Raw genomic sequence first — 19685 nt, forward strand, 5'->3', positions numbered from 1 at the left:
TGTTCAAGGATTCTGATGTTTTATTTCAGAGAAGGGAAGTGGCGAAGACAGTGTTTTGCTTGGTGGTGATCTTCGCACTCTGCTGGCTTCCTCTCCATGTGAGCAGTATACTGAAAAAAACTGTATATGATGGAACAGATCCACACAGATGTGAACTTCTCAGGTGAGATTCCAGATTTTCAGATGGTTTGATGCATCTTCTGTATGTAGAATAAGGATAGGATGCAGAGATAGCTGCCCAGTGACCAGAAAACAAAGTGAATCCACTACTACATTATGAAAGTAAAGGCTTTAAATCCAAACTCCTTGGCTTTAAAAATCGTTGTTTTTTTTAAATGATACTAAAGTCTTGCTACAGTTGCTGCCAATAGCGACTAACCACTTTTCACCTTTTACTTTATAGATTAAAAAATTCAGTGTTGCTGTTTGAGAGTTTGTACTCTAACCCTTCATTATTCTATCCAAAGCTAAGAAAAAGTTTTGTCTGAAAATACACCTTAAACACGAAGGCTGGTTGGTCTCTATATCTATTTACATGTTTGTTTTTTCTTTAGTTTTTTCTTAGTCATGAATTACATTGGAATCAATATGGCCTCACTGAATTCCTGTATAAATCCAGTGGCGCTCTACTTTGTCAGCAGGAAATTCAAAAACTGTTTCCAGGTAAGCATCATGCTTGTTTTGTGTATTGCAGTAAGCAACACATCATGGTCCCTTCCAGGGTTGCCAACTTTCAGTAAATTTACAAACAGTTTGTAAAATCCATAATTGTTGCATCTGTCCATGAACGTCAGTTACTGACATTCAGCCTACATGTCCGTAATGGACATTCAAGGACAGAATGTACGGATTTTACAAATTGTTCGTAAATTTACTGAAAGTTGGCAACCCTGGTCCCTTCGCTTTCCCCATACCGGCCCTCTATTTAGAAAATCAAGGAGCAGCACAACACAAATAAAGCCCTAAAAAGGTTGTAACCCGTAATAAAAAAAAAAAATTGTGCTGACCACAGTATGGCTGCAGATCCATGATAACGTTGTCAGCTTACTTGCCTCCGTCAGCCAGGTGCTCTCTTCTATTCCCCTCCCTCGCTGTCTGTCAGCTTCTGTGTGTGAGGCTGTGAGCGATCTCTTCCCTGCCCCTTCAATCCTTCCACTACTAGTAGCTGGCAGTAAAGTCAATAAAAGATTACTGCCAGCCCCCCCTGTTCTACTAAGCTATACTACACTGTGTAGATGTTTGTATAAAATGATGCCTCTAAATACCTTCTTTCCAATCTTTTTTGGTCGGTCACATGATCTCTGGCTGCTCTCCTCCCCGATCTAAGGGCTACAGTGGGAGGGGCTGAGCAGACAGCACAGTGGTCGTGTGACTTGCTGACGTCAGAGGCGGATCTCAGCCCCTCCCGCTGTAGCCCTTAGATTGGGGGAGGAGAGCATGACCGACCAGAAAAGATGGGAGAGAAGGTATTTAGAGGCATCATTTTATTCTAACATGAACATAGTGTAGTATAGCTTAGTAGAACAGAGGGGCTTGCAGTAATCTTTCTTTGACTTTACAACCACTTTAACCCTGTGATTTGTTTTTTGTTTTTTCCTATTTGCAAGCTACCAGTGTTAGACTGACAGTTTTTTAAAGTGTATTCTACATTGCATAAAGCTCACATTGCCATTCCCATTCCCATTCCCAGTCTACATCCCACTGTGCAGGAGATTAGAAGACAAATTCAGGTTTTTGTATTACATACTGTATATATAAAAAACACATTTAAAGATTTTTTTAAGGTACACCTAACTGTAATAAAACAGCTGTGGGGTGGAGGTAAGTAAGCCTCTGGGATAGGTGGGGTTATTATAAGTCGGCGAAGGGCCAAGAAGAGAAAGTGAACTTGTCTGAAAGTGCATTTATCCTTTACGCAAGTCTGCTTTGAAGCAGGTTGGGACAGGGCAGAAGAAGCACCATAGCCGGCACGTTCTAGGGGGAGACAGCTGGGGTGGGAGCCTCTCGTGCCTCTGCACCCCATGGCTGTCACCTGTACTGTGCAGCACTAAGCTGTCAAACTGACAGCTCAGACCTGAAATGCGTACAGCAAAAGTTTTTTAAAACAATTTTTAACTCTTAATTAACCCTAATAAATGTATATTCTACCCCATCTTCCTTTTCCTGTAATATATAAATGTTATAAATGTACATTTGTTCATATTAGCAGTTCTCAATTAAAAATGCTTTGCTCCAGCAACCAGCAACATTATTCTAGAATATTTATATAAATAAATAATTCCAGATTAAAATCTTCACTTTTATGATTTGAGTTATAAACTACTTTAGTTCCCAGATGGAAGAACAAATTTAGTTTTTCCAATTACGTTAATGGAAACCCAAGAAGTCATATGTTTTGCAGAGAAACACATACAGCAATCCCTCCATTGTGCTGGTTTGAAGAACCCTAAACAAATATTGTAGCACTATAATATTCTCAGTCACACATGTTAGGTTCATTAATCAGTATTTAAAAGGTGGTGTTTGGATAGCTGGACATGGTTAGTGAGATTTTTTTTTTCCCTCCAAATTATGTTTTAACTTACGATCATTTACATTTTGCTGGCAAGCCACTGCCCCACGGTGATTGAGATTTTTTAAAGTGTCTGTAAACCTCAATCATGGCATCAGAGCAAAGCACATATATCTGTAGGCCGGGATTCAGAAAGATTGGCGCTTCTTTAGAGCGGCATAGCGCATCTGATATGCGCTACGCCGACGTAACCTAGAGTGGCTCGTACTGTATTCACAAAGCACTTGCTCCCTTTCTTACGCCGGCGTAACATAAAATGGCCGGCGTAAGCCGCCTAATTCAAAGTAGGCTGGTAGTGGGAGTGTTGTATTATAATGAAGCGTGACCCCATGTAAATGCATGGCCGAACGAACGGCGCATGTGCGCGCATGCTCAAATCACGTCGAATTTACTCCCTAAGATACGCTGGGTGCATTCATGCGACTTGAACGTAACCTACGCACAGCCCCATTCACGTACGACTTACGTAAACAACGTAAAATACGACCGCTGTTCCGACGTTTCCGACGTCCATACCTTAACAGGACTTACCCCTGCTTTATGAGGGGTAAACTTACGCCGGACATACGCCTTACGTAAACGGCGTAGCTTACTGCGACGGGCGCAAGTACGTTCGTGAATCGGCGTATCTAGCTCATTTACATATTCGACACGTAAATCTATGGAAGCGCCCCTAGCGACCAGCGTAAATATGCACCCAAGATACGACGGCGTAAGGAGACTTACGTCGGTCGGATCAAGCCCAAATTCAGGCGTATCTGGTTTTGAAAATACGGCACAGAGATACAACGGCGCATCCTACAACTTACGCGGCGTATCAACAGATATGTCGGCGTAAGATGTATGTGAATCCGGGCCGTAGTGTTTACTTATCTCTCTCCAAATCCCTAAGGGCTCTTTCACACGGAGCGGACCGTTTCTGGGTCCGCTCCGTGTGTCTCCGTCGGCTCAGCAGGGATCCCCGCTGAGCTGTCGGCGGATAGGGCGGTCCCCGCGCACAGTGCAGGGACCGCCCTGTCTCAGCTCCGCTCTGCCCTATGGGGAACCGGATGCAGACGGACCGTCTGTCCGTCTGCATCAGTTCCGTTCCGCCGGACGGAAGAAAAATAGGGTTTTCTTCCGTCCGAAAACCGGATCCCGACGGACGCGGACGCTAGCGGATGCTCCATCCGCTAACGGACGCGATCCCATAGGGATGTATTACAAGTCCGTTAACAGACTTGTAATAACCGACAGGCGGAGCGGACGTCTGAAAGGGGCCAAAGTGTCGTTTCTCTCTGGTGCTTCGTTCCTCTGTTATCAGCATGAGTCACTTCTGACAAGTTTTCCCAACACATGAGATACAAAAGATACAAGTGTCGGGAGGGGAGAGCTCAGAACAGAGATTGTCTATTCAGAACACAGTTCTTCTGCTCTCAGACAGTGTAACTGCAGCCTCTGTGCCCCCTCCACTGTGCTCCTGACAGATGAAGAAAGATTTTTAACAAGATATAATCTTTTGAAGGGGTGTAGGTGAGAGGAGACTGCAGATAAACAGTAATATTTATGAAGGAGGGTTTATTTAATCTCTGGATATATGTAAGGGTTTAGAACAATTTTAAAGATCTTCAAGATAGATTTCAAATTTTTGTTGATTTCTTCTGTCTCGGTTCAATATAATTATGCATTTTTTCTTTTCTTCTAGTCTTGCCTCTGCTGCTGGTGCCATAGGCCCAACCTCACTATCACTCCTATGGATGAAAAGGGTTCTGGAGGGAAGTGGAAAGCTAACGGCCATGACTTAGTCCTGGATCGCAGCAGTTCTCGTCTGACAAACAAATACAGCTCTTCCTGAAATGAAGATAATGCAAACAGCACCACCACAATGGACCAGAAACCACATTTCCCTACCTGATCAGTGTATATATGATGTATATATGATGTCAGAGATGACATGAATGCCTTGTGGGCTGCATATATAGTGTCCACTTTTATGCTGTACTGTAGGCATTTAATCTATTTTCAAGATGGAAACCTGGAATACCACCTGACCAAGAACTTTTTTAAAGGTCACATAAGACAGGAAATCCACCACCAAGCTTCCTGGGAGTTTTATTTTTACTAAAATGTAATTTTTTTCAGGGCCTAGGACTAAGGTTATATGTGTGTAATATTTATATTCTTGTGTATTTTTAAAGGGGTTGTGACAGGTTGAATGCACATTTTATTTACCTGTACGTTTATCTGTCAACAAGTGCCAGTATTAAAAGGGTTGTAAAGGTTAATTTTTTGTTTTCTAAATAGGTTCCTTTAAGCTAGTGCATTGTTGGTTCACTTATCTTTTCCTTCGATTTCCCTTCTAAATGTTTTTTTTCTTTGTCTGAATTTCTCACTTCCTGTTCCTCCTCAGTAAGCTTGCCCCCCTCATCCGAGCCATTCTGGCTGGGGGTTAGTCAGCCAGAACAGCTTACTGAGGAGAAACAGGAAGTGAGAAATTCAGACAAAGAAAACAAAGAAAAAAAAACATTTAGAAGGGAAATCAAAGGAAAAGGTTAGTTAACCAACAATGCACTAGCTTGGAGAAAAAAGGGGGGGTAGAGCTGCGCTATAGCACCCGGACTCAGTTTCATCTACAGTCCATACATCACAAATATACCAGTAAACAGATCCTATAGAGAACTGAATGGTGAATGAAAAAGAGTCTATATTCCTTCCAATTTTGAAACAAATTCTGCCGTACACGAGACAATCCAGTCACCACGTGAATCCACAGCACACTCTTGTAGTGAGAGCCAGCCACCACTTATGTTAAGCAGCTTACCAGAGGGATAATGATAAACAGCAATCGGCTGTAACCCAGCCGTGGCCTTTGGGGAGAGATCCTGCTCCCTGGATCGAACAGCCCTTAGCTCCCGCAAGTGTGACAGGACACCACCGCACAATTACATGTAGAGAATGGCAGACATAGTGTAATACCGCAAGGATTTTATTGATTTAAAAAGTAATTCGTAAACTACTCACATGGTAAAGAAGAAAAACATGCTTCTTCCTCCTAAGAAGAAAAACATGCTTCTTCCTCCTAACGTGATGACGTCACCGCACGTCCTCCCAGACGCGTTTCGTCATTGGACATTGTCAATAGGATGGAATGCACTAGGTTAAAGGAACCTATTTAGAAAATAAAAAACAAACCTTTAAAACCCCTTTAGGAAAGGTGAGACTCCAAGATCTCTGAAATAGAAAATAATTTTTACTGGTTGTATTCCACAGCATTTTGCTGCAGTGCACTTCAAGGGAGACAAAATCAGAATAAGCAGGTTACATGTATTCTGGGTTCAGGCTGGATTCACATATATGCGAATGGGATGTGTTTTTAACCGCATCCAATTCACATAACATGTGAATGTGACTGGCTCTCAATAGAGCTGGTTCACACATGTCTGGGGCGGTCGTGGTGTGGTTTTGAAAAGGGTCATGTGCTTTTTTGGGTCTGGTTCAGGTGAGAAATCAGACAAAGATTCACACCAATGAACCAATGAGCAGAAACGCACCGGACTCCGGACTGCAAACCCTTATATTACTGTAAGTAGCACATGAGCCTGGAGATTATAAATTGAAAACACAAGAACACCTCTCGTCATAATATTAGGTCATAGCACTTTTCTTTAAGTCTTTTATATTTTGCCTACACAACCCTTTTAAATAAATTTTCAGACATTCCCGGTACAAGAAGTTTGTTTGTAAGCTAACACTGCCATTCTTATTCTTCATGTAACATAGTTCATTTTATACTGAAAGGCAATGGACTTTCTGAATGCCCAGTGTGTCTGCGTTACCTAAATGACATTCTGTATGCATGTAATACTACAGATATTTAACGTGTTTAGAGGGGAGCGCTAGGACATTAGAAAGGACTTATGCCGCGTACACACGATCATTTTTCGGCATGAAAAAAACGTAGTTTAAAAAAAATGTCATTTAAAATGACTCGTGTGTGGGCTTCACATCATTTTTCGGCTTCTGAAAAACAACAAAACATTTTTTCAAGCATGCTGCATTTTTAACAACGTTTTAAACGATGCCGTTTTTCGGGTTGTAAAAAATGATCGTGTGTGGGCTAAAACAACGTTAAAAACCTGCGCATGCTCAGAAGCAAGTTATGAGACGGGAGTGCTCGTTCTAGTAAAACTACCGTTCATAATGGAGTAAGCACATTCATCACGCTGTAACAGACAGAAAAGCGCGAATCGTCTTTTACTAACACGGAATCAGCTAAATCAGCCCCAAGGGTGGCGTCATCCGCATGGAACTTCCCCTTTATAGTGCTGTCGTACGTGTTGTACGTCACCACGCTTTGCTAGAGGATGAAGCCTGCCTTTTAGTTATATAAAGCCACAAATTTTCATTGTGCACCATTACAACTTTTTAGCCCATGGTGTCCTAACAACTAATGATGCCATCAGTTGATAAGGAGGATGATGCACACCTGCAGAGCTTGCTTGTTTTTGCCCTCCCCTGCCCCTCTCTGTCAGCATCGAGGTCACATAAGCTGAGTGAGTGAGGCCGCGTACACACGACCGAGAAACTCGACGGGTGAAACACATCGTTTTCCCCGTCGAGTTCCTTGTTCGGCTGTCAAAAAACTCGTCGAGCCAAATTTTCCCATTGCCCGACGAGGAAATAGAGAACATGCTCTCTTTTTGGCTCGACGAGTTTCCCGACGGGTTTCTCGGCGAAAAGTGTACACACGACCGGTTTTCTCGGCAGAATACGTCTCCCATCGAGTTTCTTGCTGGATTCTGCCGAGAAAAACGGTCGTATATACGTGGCCTGAGAGAAACTGAGGGAGAAGAGAAAAATTGGAACACTATTCAGTCTTTGGAGGACTAAATACCCTCTAATGTTGGGTGTCCTAAGTGTTGGTGCACTATTAGGTTAGGTTTTTACATTTTAGAATGGGGTGCCTTGGGATTGTGCAGAATTTGAAAGGGTGCCTTGACTGCCTTGAGAAACACTGCTTTACACTAATTGCTGAGATAGCATGGTCAATAGCACACCCATCATACCAACCAATGATTCTGTGCAGACCCTTTGTATGGCCAAAATGTTCAGATATGTTATCTATCCTTGTCAGCTCAGCAGGATCACTGGATGGTGGATCTAGCATAGTATTTAATTGGAGAAGCTAATATTTGTATTGAAATATGAATGTATGCATCTGTGTTTAAAGGGGGTGTATGGATTCGGTTTTTATTTTTTTTAAATAACAAACATGTTATACATGTTATACAGAGTGGCCCAGATCCTGGTCTTCTGGGGTCCCTCGGCGGCTGTCTCAGCTCCTCCCCGCAAGCGCTAACCCCCTTCATGGGAAGCTCTCTCCCAAAGGGCTTAGCTTGCAGGCGCGCTCCCATGATAGCTGCCGACTGTATCACTTGCCCCGCCCCCCTGGGACGCCACGTCATTGGATGTGATTGACAGCAGCACGAGCCAATGGCTGCGCTGCTATCAATCTCCAATGACGAGCCACCTCAAGCAGGGGGAAACCATTGCGGGAACGAGCCCACAGAGTTTCGTGACTTAGGTAAGTAAAACGGGGAGCTGAGGGGTCCGAGAGTGCAAGGTGTTTTTTCACCTTAATGCATAGGATGCATTAAGGTGAAACAACACAAAGGTTTACAACCCCTTTGATTATTTATTGCTCAAGAGAGTTCTTTAAGTGTTTAAGGAGGCCTGGACTAGTATAGAGATAAAAAAAATCAGACGTTAAGGTCCTTGTGCTAAAGCCAAAAACAACCAGGCAACCAACATTTTAAAGCATTAAAAGGCAAGATCTGCTTATCACATCAGGGCCTATCCAAACCAAAACACGGTAATAAAATAAAAAAAAACCCATGGGAAAAATTTGAGGAAGGGTGACATCAAAATCTATCCAACAAGATCCTGAGAACATGAATATCCCTAATCTCGCAGAGAAGACACTCTGGCAAACAGCAGGAGCGTCCGTCACAAACTCTGGGATCCTCAGCATTCTTGCCGGTAGAATTTGGATATCACCCTTTCTTTCTCCAGTGCGATAGCCAGGTGTAAAGTAAGTACAGTATATACTCGAGTAAAAGCCACGTTTTTCAGCCCTTTTTTTAGGGCTCATAATACACCCCCTCGGCTTATACTCCAGTCAGTGTACCTGAAAATCTGCGGGCGGTATCCATTGTTTAAATATCGCGGCTTCCTCCTGGTCCCGTTCGGTGATAGGCGTTTCCAGCAAACACTGTGTTGAGTGTTCCGCATATCACGGAGGTCCTCTCATTCTCGGACTCTGTTTCCCAACAGACACTGTGTTCAGTGTTCCGCCTATCATGGACGTTCTCGAGTCCGAGAATGAGAGGACCCTCGTGATAGGCGGAACACTCAACACGGTGTTTGCTGGAAACGCCTATCACGGAACAGGACCAGGAGGAAGCCGCGATATTTAAACAATGGATGCTCGCAGTCTGAGGCCTCGTACACACGACCGAGGAACTCGTCAGAAAAGACACATCCTTTTCCTCGACGAGTTCCTTGTTAGACTTGTCGAGGAACTCGACAAGCTTGCTTTGCGTACACACTGTCAAGACAAAATCTCCTCGTTCTCAAACGCGGTGACGTACAACACATACAACGATTTGCACTTTTCAGTCTGTTACAGCGTGAAAAATGTGTTATCTCCATTCCAAATGCTACTTTTACTTTTACTCCCGTCTCATACTTTATTCTGAGCAAGCGCGGGTTTCTTAGCACACACACCCTTGAGTTTCTCGTCGAAAACCAGCCCGACGAGGAACTTGAGACTCCCATCGAGGAAAAAGAGAACTTGTTCTCTTTTTTCCTTGTGGAGTTCCTCCACAGTTTCCTCGATGAAAAACGTACACACGACCGTTTTCCTCGGCAAAAAAGCTCTCCCACCAAGTTTCTTGATGGATTCTGTCGAGTTTCTCGGTCGTGTGTACGAGGCCTCAGAAGAATTTCAGGTACACTGGCACAGGCATGCGGAGGAGCTGGTGGCCTTTGATGTTATTTGTGGGGACCTCAACTTTGACAATTGCTCATCAGGTATGAAAACTCAAAGAAAGACCCTTAGTATATTCTGTTTGCCAGTAAATTATCATGTCATTGGTTGCTGTATTCTGCTTCTGTTTATGCAATGGGTACTAAAGGATTTCTCAGCCATTCTCAGCATAATAAACATGAGGGAAATATTGCACGGAGCAGTCTAAGAGGAATTTCAGACACACTGACTCGGGCACAGGGATGCTGCAATGGACACAGTGAGGTTGGGCACAGTGAGGTGGCAATGGGCACAGTAAGCTGGCAATGGGCACAGAAAGGTTGGGCACAGTGAGGTGGCAATGGGCACAATAAGCTGGCAATGGGCACAGTGAGCTTGCAATGGGCACAGTGAGGTTGGGAACAGCGAGGCATGCAAATGGGCACAGTGAGGCGTGCAAATGAGCATTGTTGACCCTCTTTTCCGCTTACAGTAGCTGCTGCCTTTTCCCTCCCCCAGGCTTATACTAGAGTCAATACATTTCCCCAGTTTATTGGGGTAATATTAGGTACCTCGGCTTATACTCGGGTTGGCTTATACTCATGTATATCTGGTATATGCAATACCCTTTTTCACTTTTTTACACACTGAATATGGCTATGCAGTGACCTGATCTAATAAATGGGCTTAGTCTTTTAAATCAAGGGCCCAGATTCAGAAAGGGCTTACGACGGCGCAACGCCATGTGCGCCGTTATAAGTCCTAATCTGGGCCGTCGTATCTATGCGACTGATTCCTAGAATCAGTTACGCATAGATAACCATTAGATCCGACAGGCGTAAGGCTCTTACGCTGTCGGATCTTAAATGCAATTTTTTTTTCCGCCGCTAGGTGTCGCCTCCGTCGTTTTCCCGATCGAGTATGCAAATTAGCAAAATACGCAAATTCTCGAACGTACGCGCGGTCGACGCAGTGAAGATACAACGTTTACGTTATATTTGCGACGCGTAAAGTTGCCCCTGCTATATGAGGGGCAACCAATTTTAAGTATGGCCGTCGTTCCCGCGTCGAAATTTAAAAATTTACGTTGTTTGCGTAAGTCGTCCGTGAATGACGCTGGACGCCATTTATGTTCACGTCTAAGCCAATGACGTCCTTGCGATGTCATTTAGCGCTAATTTAAATGATCCACGCCCCCTACCCGGATTATTTGAATTAGGCGGGCTTGCGCCGGGGGATTTACACTACGCCGCCGCAACTTCACAGGCAAGTGCTTTGTAAATCAAGCACTTGCCCGTAAAACTTGCGGCGGCGTAACGTAAATGAGATACGTTACGCCGCCGTTGTATTACGCCCATCTACGAGAATCTGGGCCAAGGTCTACATTAAGCCAAAGCCAGCAATGACAGCCCACATATTTCTCTTGTGACAGGAGTACTTTACCAGTAATTTTTTAACAAGCATGTATTTTACCATATAATCATCATTTAAACTTCATACGTTCACACTAGCATATTTAGTGATTTTACAATAAACCAATCAAAAAAGAAAACCAAGGGAATGCTACTGCTGACCTCCTTCTCAAAAGGATAGTTGCCTAGCTATTGTGCTTTACCTCTGGCTTTAATTATTTGACTCACTGATCCAGATGAGAAAAGACAAAGGTACTTATCTACATACTGGTACTGGGTACATTTTTCTAACTATTGAAGCATGTGGGTCACCATGACAGCCCAGCAACCAGCATTTTTAGGAGGGGTCAGCAATGGCAGCCTCCTTGTTTCTTTCATGACAAGCCTTTAAGAGCCAAGTCCACCTTTCAGACCATTTTGCATGTTACGCACATGTTTAGGGTAATATGAACCATGGTCAGAGTTCACCCTACTCATCCCCCATCTTACTGAATCTTGGTGTTCTTCTCCCCACAGGCTCTTGTAATTTTTGCTAAACTCGATCTGGCTGTGCATAGCATGCCTCTGTGGTAAAGGCTTGTGGTTTTCAATGGAGCACAAGTGCGGTAATGTCACTGCGCTCATAGGGGTTGATTTACTAAAGGCAAATCAACTTCTGCACTTTGGAAGTGCAGTCGCTTTAGATATGAAATGAGGGGAAGCTCTGCTGATTTTATCATCCAATCATGTACAAGCAAAAATGCTGTTTTTTATTTTCCTTGCATGTCCCCCTCAGATCTACAGCGACTGCACTTTCAAGTGCGCCTCCAAGTGCACTTGTCGTGCAAAGTGGATTTGCCTTTAGTAAATAACCCCCACAGTCTATTAATTTCTGCTCCAGCCCCTTCGGACCTGCGGCTGCAGGAATATAGGTAGATTCAGGTAGATTTGCCTAAACTTGCGGCGGCGTAGCTTAGCGTGTTTAGGCTACACCGCCGTAAGTTAGCTAGGCAAGTACATGATTCACAATGTACTTGCCTGCTAAATTACGGCGGCGTAGCCCAAAACGGGCGGGCGTAAGGGCGCCTAATTCAAATGTGTGTAAGGGGGCGTGTTTTATGACAATGTGGCTTGACCTTACGTTTTTGAAGCTTTTTTTTAACTGCGCATGCGCCGGGCGCCTACATTTCCCAGTGTGCACTGCGGCTAAGTACGCCGCACGGGCCTATTGATTTCGACGTGGACGTAAACCACGTAAATCGATATTCGCGGACAACTTACGCAAACGACGTAAAAATTTCGAATCTCGAAGCGGGAACGGCGGCCATACTTTAACATTAATATTCCATCTAATAGATGGAATAACTTTAGGCCTGATAATGCCTTACGGAAACGGCGTAAATGTACTGCGGCGGTCGGGCGTACGTTTGTGAATCGGCGTATCTACTAATTTACATATTCTACGCCGACCGCAATGGAAGCGCCAGCCTCAATATTGCAACCTAAGATAGGACGGCGCAAGCCATCGTATCTTAGATATGTTTAAGCGTATCTCTGTTTGAGAATACACTTAAACATAAGTCGGCGTAGATTCTGAGTTAGGTCGGCTTATCTACTGATAAGCCGGCCTAACTCTTTGTGAATCTACCTATTAGTCTTTAGGAGCCTGTGCATTGCACCTATCATCCACTATTTGTGGTTGCGAAGCTTTGCACAATCAAATGCAAGAAAGTTAATAAATGCGCATTCTCCTCAAGCAACGTGGGTGCATTTGTTCTTTGTTCTTTTTTTGCAAAAGCTGAAATATGCCTTTATAGAAAATAAATATAGGAGCTACCATCTAACAAGTTGAATCTGTGCATGAGCAGCATGAGCAGCATTAAGCACATGCCCACTTGATAGACGCAAACTTGACCATTCCAGCAAGGCTGGAGCTTTTTTCTTTTTTTTTGCGTAAACTCCAACTCCAGGTTTTGTAAAGTAATCAAAGCAATATATAATAACATTTTCACAAAAATAAATGTTTTATTTTATTTATTTTTTGTTCATCATGTCTTGCCGTTTGTTAAATTTTGTGAATAATCCCTTTATTAGTTTAGTGTGTCACTTTGTTTTTTAATAAATCTCACATTTTCTACCAACAGTTTTTCACATTTTCTGTAAACCACCTGACTTCTCCCCTCTTTCTCTTGTATAATATAGCACAGCCTGTCTTATAATCAACAAAGAGTGTGGACACTTTACTGTTTTGAATATAGTGCATTATGCTCTTAAAGTGTACTGTATATAAAGACAAACCGTGTTCTTTTTTTTTTTGTTCTGGATAGAGTGGTGAGGGGGGGGACCCATGTCTGATTTTTATCGCCATCTGTGTTTGGGGGATTTACACTTGTCATATACAGCTCAAATTTAGGCCGATCCAGCATTGGGAATAAGATTGGGTTTGGTTCGTTGGAACATATGCTCGGTTGAACCTGGACGTTGGGGAGCAGGTGTTGAAAACACAGAAAAAATGGACTTTGTAGGCACCAATTATAAAAATACAAATATATTTATTAACATATAACCTGTCAAGGTTTGTTAAAGCGGTAGTTCCCCCTCAAAAAAAATGTTAAGATTAGATTGATGCTCATTTTGTCTAGGGGAATCGGCTAGTTTTTTAAAAAACGAAGCAGTACTTACCGTTTTAGAGAGCGATCTTCTCCGCCGCTTCCGGGTATGGTCTTCGGCACTGGGCGTTCCTTCTTGATTGACAGGCTTCCGACGGTCGCATCTATCGCGTCACGATTTTCCGAAAGTAGCTGAACATCGGTGCGCAGGCGCCGAATAGAGCCGCACCGACGTTCGGCTTCTTTCGGCTACTCGTGACGCGATGGATGCGACCGTCGGAAGCCTGTCGGAAGACTGTCAATCAAGAAGGAACGACCAGTGCCGAAGACCATACCTGGAAACGGCAGAGAAGATCGCTCTCTAAAAGGGTAAGTACTGCTTAGTTTTTAAAAAAACTAGCCGATTCCCCTAGACAAAATGAGCATGAATCTAATCTTAACAATTTTTTTGAGGGGGAACTACCGCTTTAAAAAAGAAAACATACAATACATAAACTAAAAGTTTAAAAAGAACACTGCAGCAATAACTGCAGAAGCCATATATTGATCCAATAAAGGTCCAGAAAGTTAGCACGTCTCAAAAAAGGACATGAATAACTGTAGTATATGATACAACAACTGTTAGCTCGACATGTTTCGCGGCGATCACTTCTTCGGGAGCTTGGTAGTATTTCTAATGGGAGACAGGCTTTTATTGGTTTCAGATTTACATGGCATTATAGCATTATTAAAATGTAACATAACATTTAAAAAACAAATATATATACATCATATCAACAAAGAGTTGATAAAAAATATTAATTTACTGTACCATGTGCTTTAAAGCACCATTAGAATTCTTCAGAACATGCAAACAGAATAGGGGGAAGTATCAAGGGGTCAACAACACCAAGGGGCCACATGCAAAGGCCCTGCAGACAGATGTGAGGACACACCCGATAGAATAAGGTAAAGGGAGTGTATATTATGTTATCATAAGAAGGGTCTGTGGATATTGGAAGATTGAAAAAGCAATACAATGCAATATACAGGGAGTGCAGAATTATTAGGCAAGTTGTATTTTTGAGGATTAATTTAATTATTGAACAACAACCATGTTCTCAATGAACCCAAAAAACTCATTAATATCAAAGCTGAATATTTTTGGAAGTAGTTTTTAGTTTGTTTTTAGTTTTAGCTATTTTAGGGGGATATCTGTGTGTGCAGGTGACTATTACTGTGCAGAATTATTAGGCAACTTAACAAAAAAAATATATATACCCATTTCAATTATTTATTTTTAACAGTGAAACCAATATAACATCTCAACATTCACAAATATACATTTCTGACATTCAAAAACAAAACAAAAACAAATCAGTGACCAATATAGCCACCTTTCTTTGCAAGGACACTCAAAAGCCTGCCATCCATGGATTCTGTCAGTGTTTTGATCTGTTCACCATCAACATTGCGTGCAGCAGCAACCACAGCCTCCCAGACACTGTTCAGAGAGGTGTACTGTTTTCCCTCCTTGTAAATCTCACATTTGATGATGGACCACAGGTTCTCAATGGGGTTCAGATCAGGTGAACAAGGAGGCCATGTCATTAGTTTTTCTTCTTTTATACCCTTTCTTGCCAGCCACGCTGTGGAGTACTTGGACGCGTGTGATGGAGCATTGTCCTGCATGAAAATCATGTTTTTCTTGAAGGATGCAGACTTCTTCCTGTACCACTGCTTGAAGAAGGTGTCTTCCATAATCTGGCAGTAGGACTGGGAGTTGAACTTGACTCCATCCTCAACCCGAAAACGCCCCACAAGCTCATCTTTGATGATACCAGCCCAAACCAGTACTCCACCTCCACCTTGCTGGCGTCTGAGTCGGACTGGAGCTCTCTGCCCTTTACCAATCCAGCCACGGGCTCTTCCATCTGGCCCATCAAGACTCACTCTCATTTCAGCAGTCCATAAAACCTTAGAAAAATCATTCTTGAGATATTTCTTGGCCCAGTCTTGACGTTTCAGCTTGTGTGTCTTGTTCAGTGGTCGTCGTCTTTCAGCCTTTCTTACCTTGGCCATGTCTCTGAGTATTGCACACCTTGTGCTTTTGGGCACTCCAGTGATATTGCAGCTCTGAAATATGGCCAAACTGGTGGCAAGTGGCATCTTGGCAGCTGCACGCTTGACTTTTCTCAGTTCATGGGCAGTTATTTTGCGCCTTGGTTTTTCCACACGCTTCTTGCGACCCTGTTGACTATTTTGAATGAAACGCTTGATTGTTCGATGATCACGCTTCAGAAGCTTTGCAATTTTAAGAGTGCTACATCCCTCTGCAAGATATCTCACTATTTTTGACTTTTCTGAGCCTGTCAAGTCCTTCTTTTGACCCATTTTGCCAAAGGAAAGGAAGTTGACTAATAATTATGCACACCTGATATAGGGTGTTGATGTCATTAGACCACACACCTTCTCATTACAGAGATGTACATCACCTAATATGCTTAATTGGCAGTAGGCTTTCGAGCCTATACAGCTTGGAGTAAGACAACATGCATAAAGAGGATGATGTGGTCAAAATACTCATTTGCCTAATAATTCTGCACTCCCTGTACTATCCACCGAGTAGCAAAAAGTACAAAAGGAAGGAGAAGGTGATGTGTAAATTACACCAGATATATATAGGTAGATTCACACACATTGGCCTAACTTTAGGGCGGCCTAGCCTAGCCTGTTTAGGCTACACCGCCGTAAATTAGTTAGGCTAGTAGTGATTCACAATCTACTTACCTGCTAATCTACGGCGGCTTAGCCTAAAACGAGCGGGCGTAAGGGCGCCTAATTCAAATTGCTTGGAGGGGGGCGTGTTGTATGGAAATGAGGCTTGACCTCACGTTTTTTGACACTGCGCATGCGCCGGGCGACTACATTTCCCAGTGCGCATTGCGGCTAAGTACGCCGTACGGGCCTATTGATTTAGACGTGGACGTAAACGACGTAACTCCCGATTCGCGGACGACTTACGCAAACGACGCAAAAATTTCGAACCTCGCGGCGGGAATGGCGGCCATACTTTAACATTGTTATTCCACCTCATAGGTGGAATAACTTTAGGCCGCCTAAGGCCTTACGGAAACAACGTAATTCGACGGCGTAGGCCTGGCGTACGTTCGTGAATCGGCGTATCCCCTCATTTACATAATCTACGCCGGCCGCAATGGAAGCGCCATCTAGCGGCCATCAGAAACATTGCAAGCCAAGATAGAACGGCGCAAGCCAGCCTATCTTAGCTTTGTTTAAGTGTATCTCTGTTTGAGCATATGCTTAAACAAATGCCGGCGTAGATTCAGAGTTAGGTTGGCTTATCTACTGATAAGCCGGCCTAACTCTTTGTGAATCTACCTAATAATGTCAGCCACCAAGAACACACACAAGTGAAAAAAGGTAAGAATCACGCGTATATTACGCATAGACATACCATATAGAATGACACAATGTATTTTTAAAAAATCATCAGTTATTTGAGAAAAATCTGAACCTGGACGTTAGCCATCAATGCCACACCAATGAGCTGCGGCTGGGACATTCACCACCCCTAGCTTCAAATACATCAAGAGACTAGGGTGACCACGTGTCCCAGATTGCCCGGGACAGTCCCACATTTTGCAGGTCTGTCCCGGGCACATTCATTCCAGGACAATACAGTGTCCCGGAATGAAACTGACACAGCCATCCTACGGGCCAATCTGATGCCCCAAAAAAAGGCAGCCACATTACAGCTTTGCTCACTGACAGTACTTGTCCATGCCGGGAATGCCTGGAGGAGCACAATCCCTCCCCCTTGCTTGTGATTGGAGAAATCCTAAATCCCGCCTCTTGTGTCCAATCACTGTGCTGTGATTTGTTACAGCACAAGCTGATTTTTGGGAAGGGAGGGTGTCCCTGAATGGTAGTTTGGAAATGTGGTCACCCTACAAGAGACATCCTAGACTAGGAGTAGGCAACCTCGGCCCTCCAGCTGTTTTGAAACTACAAGTCTCATGAGACATTGCAAGACCCTGACAATCACAGGCATGACTCCTAGAGGCAGAGGCATGATGGGATTTGTAGTTTCACCACAGCTTGAGGACCGAGGTTGCCTACCCCTGTCCTAGACCATCCTGGACAGCAAATTAGAACAAAGAGAAAATATTAAATTTTTAGTGAAACGTGGCAAACCTACCAAAAAAAGACATTTGACATGATTCGGCAAGTTTACGACGATGCTGCAATGAGTTGAAGATCCAGCTCAAAGGTTACTATTGTGACACCATTGCAGAGATTCAGTGTGAATAGCAGAAGTTGATTGACACACTTTGAAAAGAAGACTTCCAGGACACATTCCAGAAGTGGCAGGAATGCTGGGAGCGCTGTATTACTGTGATAGTGTGTTAACGTACGTAGAATAATAAAGTACGTTCCTGTAAACAGAGCTAATCTCGAAAACATTTTGATACCACCTCGTAATCTTGGCTGAACTCAAGCTCATCACAATTCTGCTGATGGCCTGTCGGTACCACCAAGCTTGATAAAAGACAACTTTTGTTGAATGACCCAGGTAGAAATGTATTGGCCAAATAGTGATGGCACCCAACCAGATTCAGGCTTTGTTTATGTATTCAGACAGCTATTTGTATCGGTTGACAGAATATAATAGCTGGGCAAGGAACATTCCTTGCTCTATGCTCTTTAGTGTGCAAGGGGGAATCTATTCTATCTCGATTTCTCTCCCTCAGTCGGCGGGCTGAACAAGACAAACCGGTACGTGTATGGCTAGTTTTAATCTCTCTACTTGTCTGGGTCACCAGTACTGAAAATGAGGGAAAATCCAACATTTTGAGGCGTGACCAGGAGTACAGGGGAAATCTTCCAGCAACAATTGTCAACGATGGTGATTCTTTTCTTTTGCAAAGACTTCAGCTCACTTCTTGTTGTGTCTGTGGGAGCGGAAGTGCGGCGGCGTAGCGTAAATAGTCCGGCGTAAGCCCGCCTAATTCAAATTGTGAGGAGGTGGGCATGTGTTATGTAAATTAACCATGACCCGACGTGATTGACGTTTTTAACGAACGGCGCGTGCGCCGTCCATGGACATATCCCAGTGTGCATTGCTCCAAATACGCTGCAAAGGACGTATTGGTTTCGACGTGAATGTAAATTACGTCCCGCCCCATTCGCGGACGACTTACGCAAACAACGTAAAATGTTCAAATTTCGTCGCGGGAACGACGGCCATACTTAACATTGGTACGCCGCATGTACGCCTCATATAGCAGGGGTAACTTTATGCCGGGAAAAGCCTAACGTAAACGGCGTATCTGTACTGCGTCGGCTGGGCGTACATTCGTGAATTTGCGTATCTAGCTGATTTACATATTTCTAGGTGTAAATCAGCGTACACGCCCCTAGCGGCCAGCGTAAATATGCAGTTAAGATCCGACGGCGTAAGAGACTTACGCCGGTCGGATTTAATACAAATCTATGCGTAACTGATTCTAAGAATCAGGCGCATAAATACGACGGCTCAGACTCAGAGATACGACGCTGTATCTGAAGATACGCCGTGGTATCTCCTTTGAGAATCTGGGCCTATAACTTTTACGCAAACCAATTAATAAACACGTATTGCGGTTTTTTTTACGTAAAATTTTTTGAAGAATACGTATCGGCCTAAACTGAGGAAAACAATCGTTTTTTTTTTGTTTTGTTTTTTGGGAGATATTTATTATAGCAAAAATTGTCGCTCTATTTTTGTTTATAGCGCAAAAAATAAAAACCGCAGAGGTGATCAAATACCACCAAAAGAAAGCTCTATTTGTGTCAAAAGAAGGACGCCAATTTTGTTTGGGAGCCATGTCGCACGACCGCGCAATTGTCAGTTAAAGCGAAGCAGTGCCGAATCAAAAAAAGTGGCCCAGTCATTGACCAGCAAAATGGTCCAGGGCTGAAGTGGTTAAACCATTCCCTACTCTACCCAAAATGGCTTTAGATATAATTCATTGTTAGGTTTGAACATTTCTACAATTTCAGAGCTGACATGGGAATGTGACACACCATGCCAAGACTACGAGGTGGTATCAAAAGGTTTTGAT

At 43.4% G+C, this 19685-nt stretch overlaps 1 protein-coding gene across 1 annotated transcript in view; it reads left to right on the top strand.

The window, feature by feature from the left end:
- Positions 1-4836, top strand: part of LOC120913585 (endothelin receptor type B-like) — a 35231-nt gene extending 30395 nt beyond the window's left edge. The window contains exons 6-8 of the mRNA XM_040323623.1: positions 30-163; positions 555-663; positions 4257-4836. Coding sequence (XP_040179557.1) covers positions 30-163; positions 555-663; positions 4257-4406 — 393 coding nt within the window. The 3' untranslated portion in view covers positions 4407-4836. The remainder of the gene's footprint in view (positions 1-29; positions 164-554; positions 664-4256) is intronic.
- Positions 4837-19685: the final 14849 nt, after the last annotated feature.

Source organism: Rana temporaria, chromosome 9 (genome assembly GCF_905171775.1).
Source record: "Rana temporaria chromosome 9, aRanTem1.1, whole genome shotgun sequence".
NCBI lineage: Eukaryota > Metazoa > Chordata > Amphibia > Anura > Ranidae > Rana > Rana temporaria.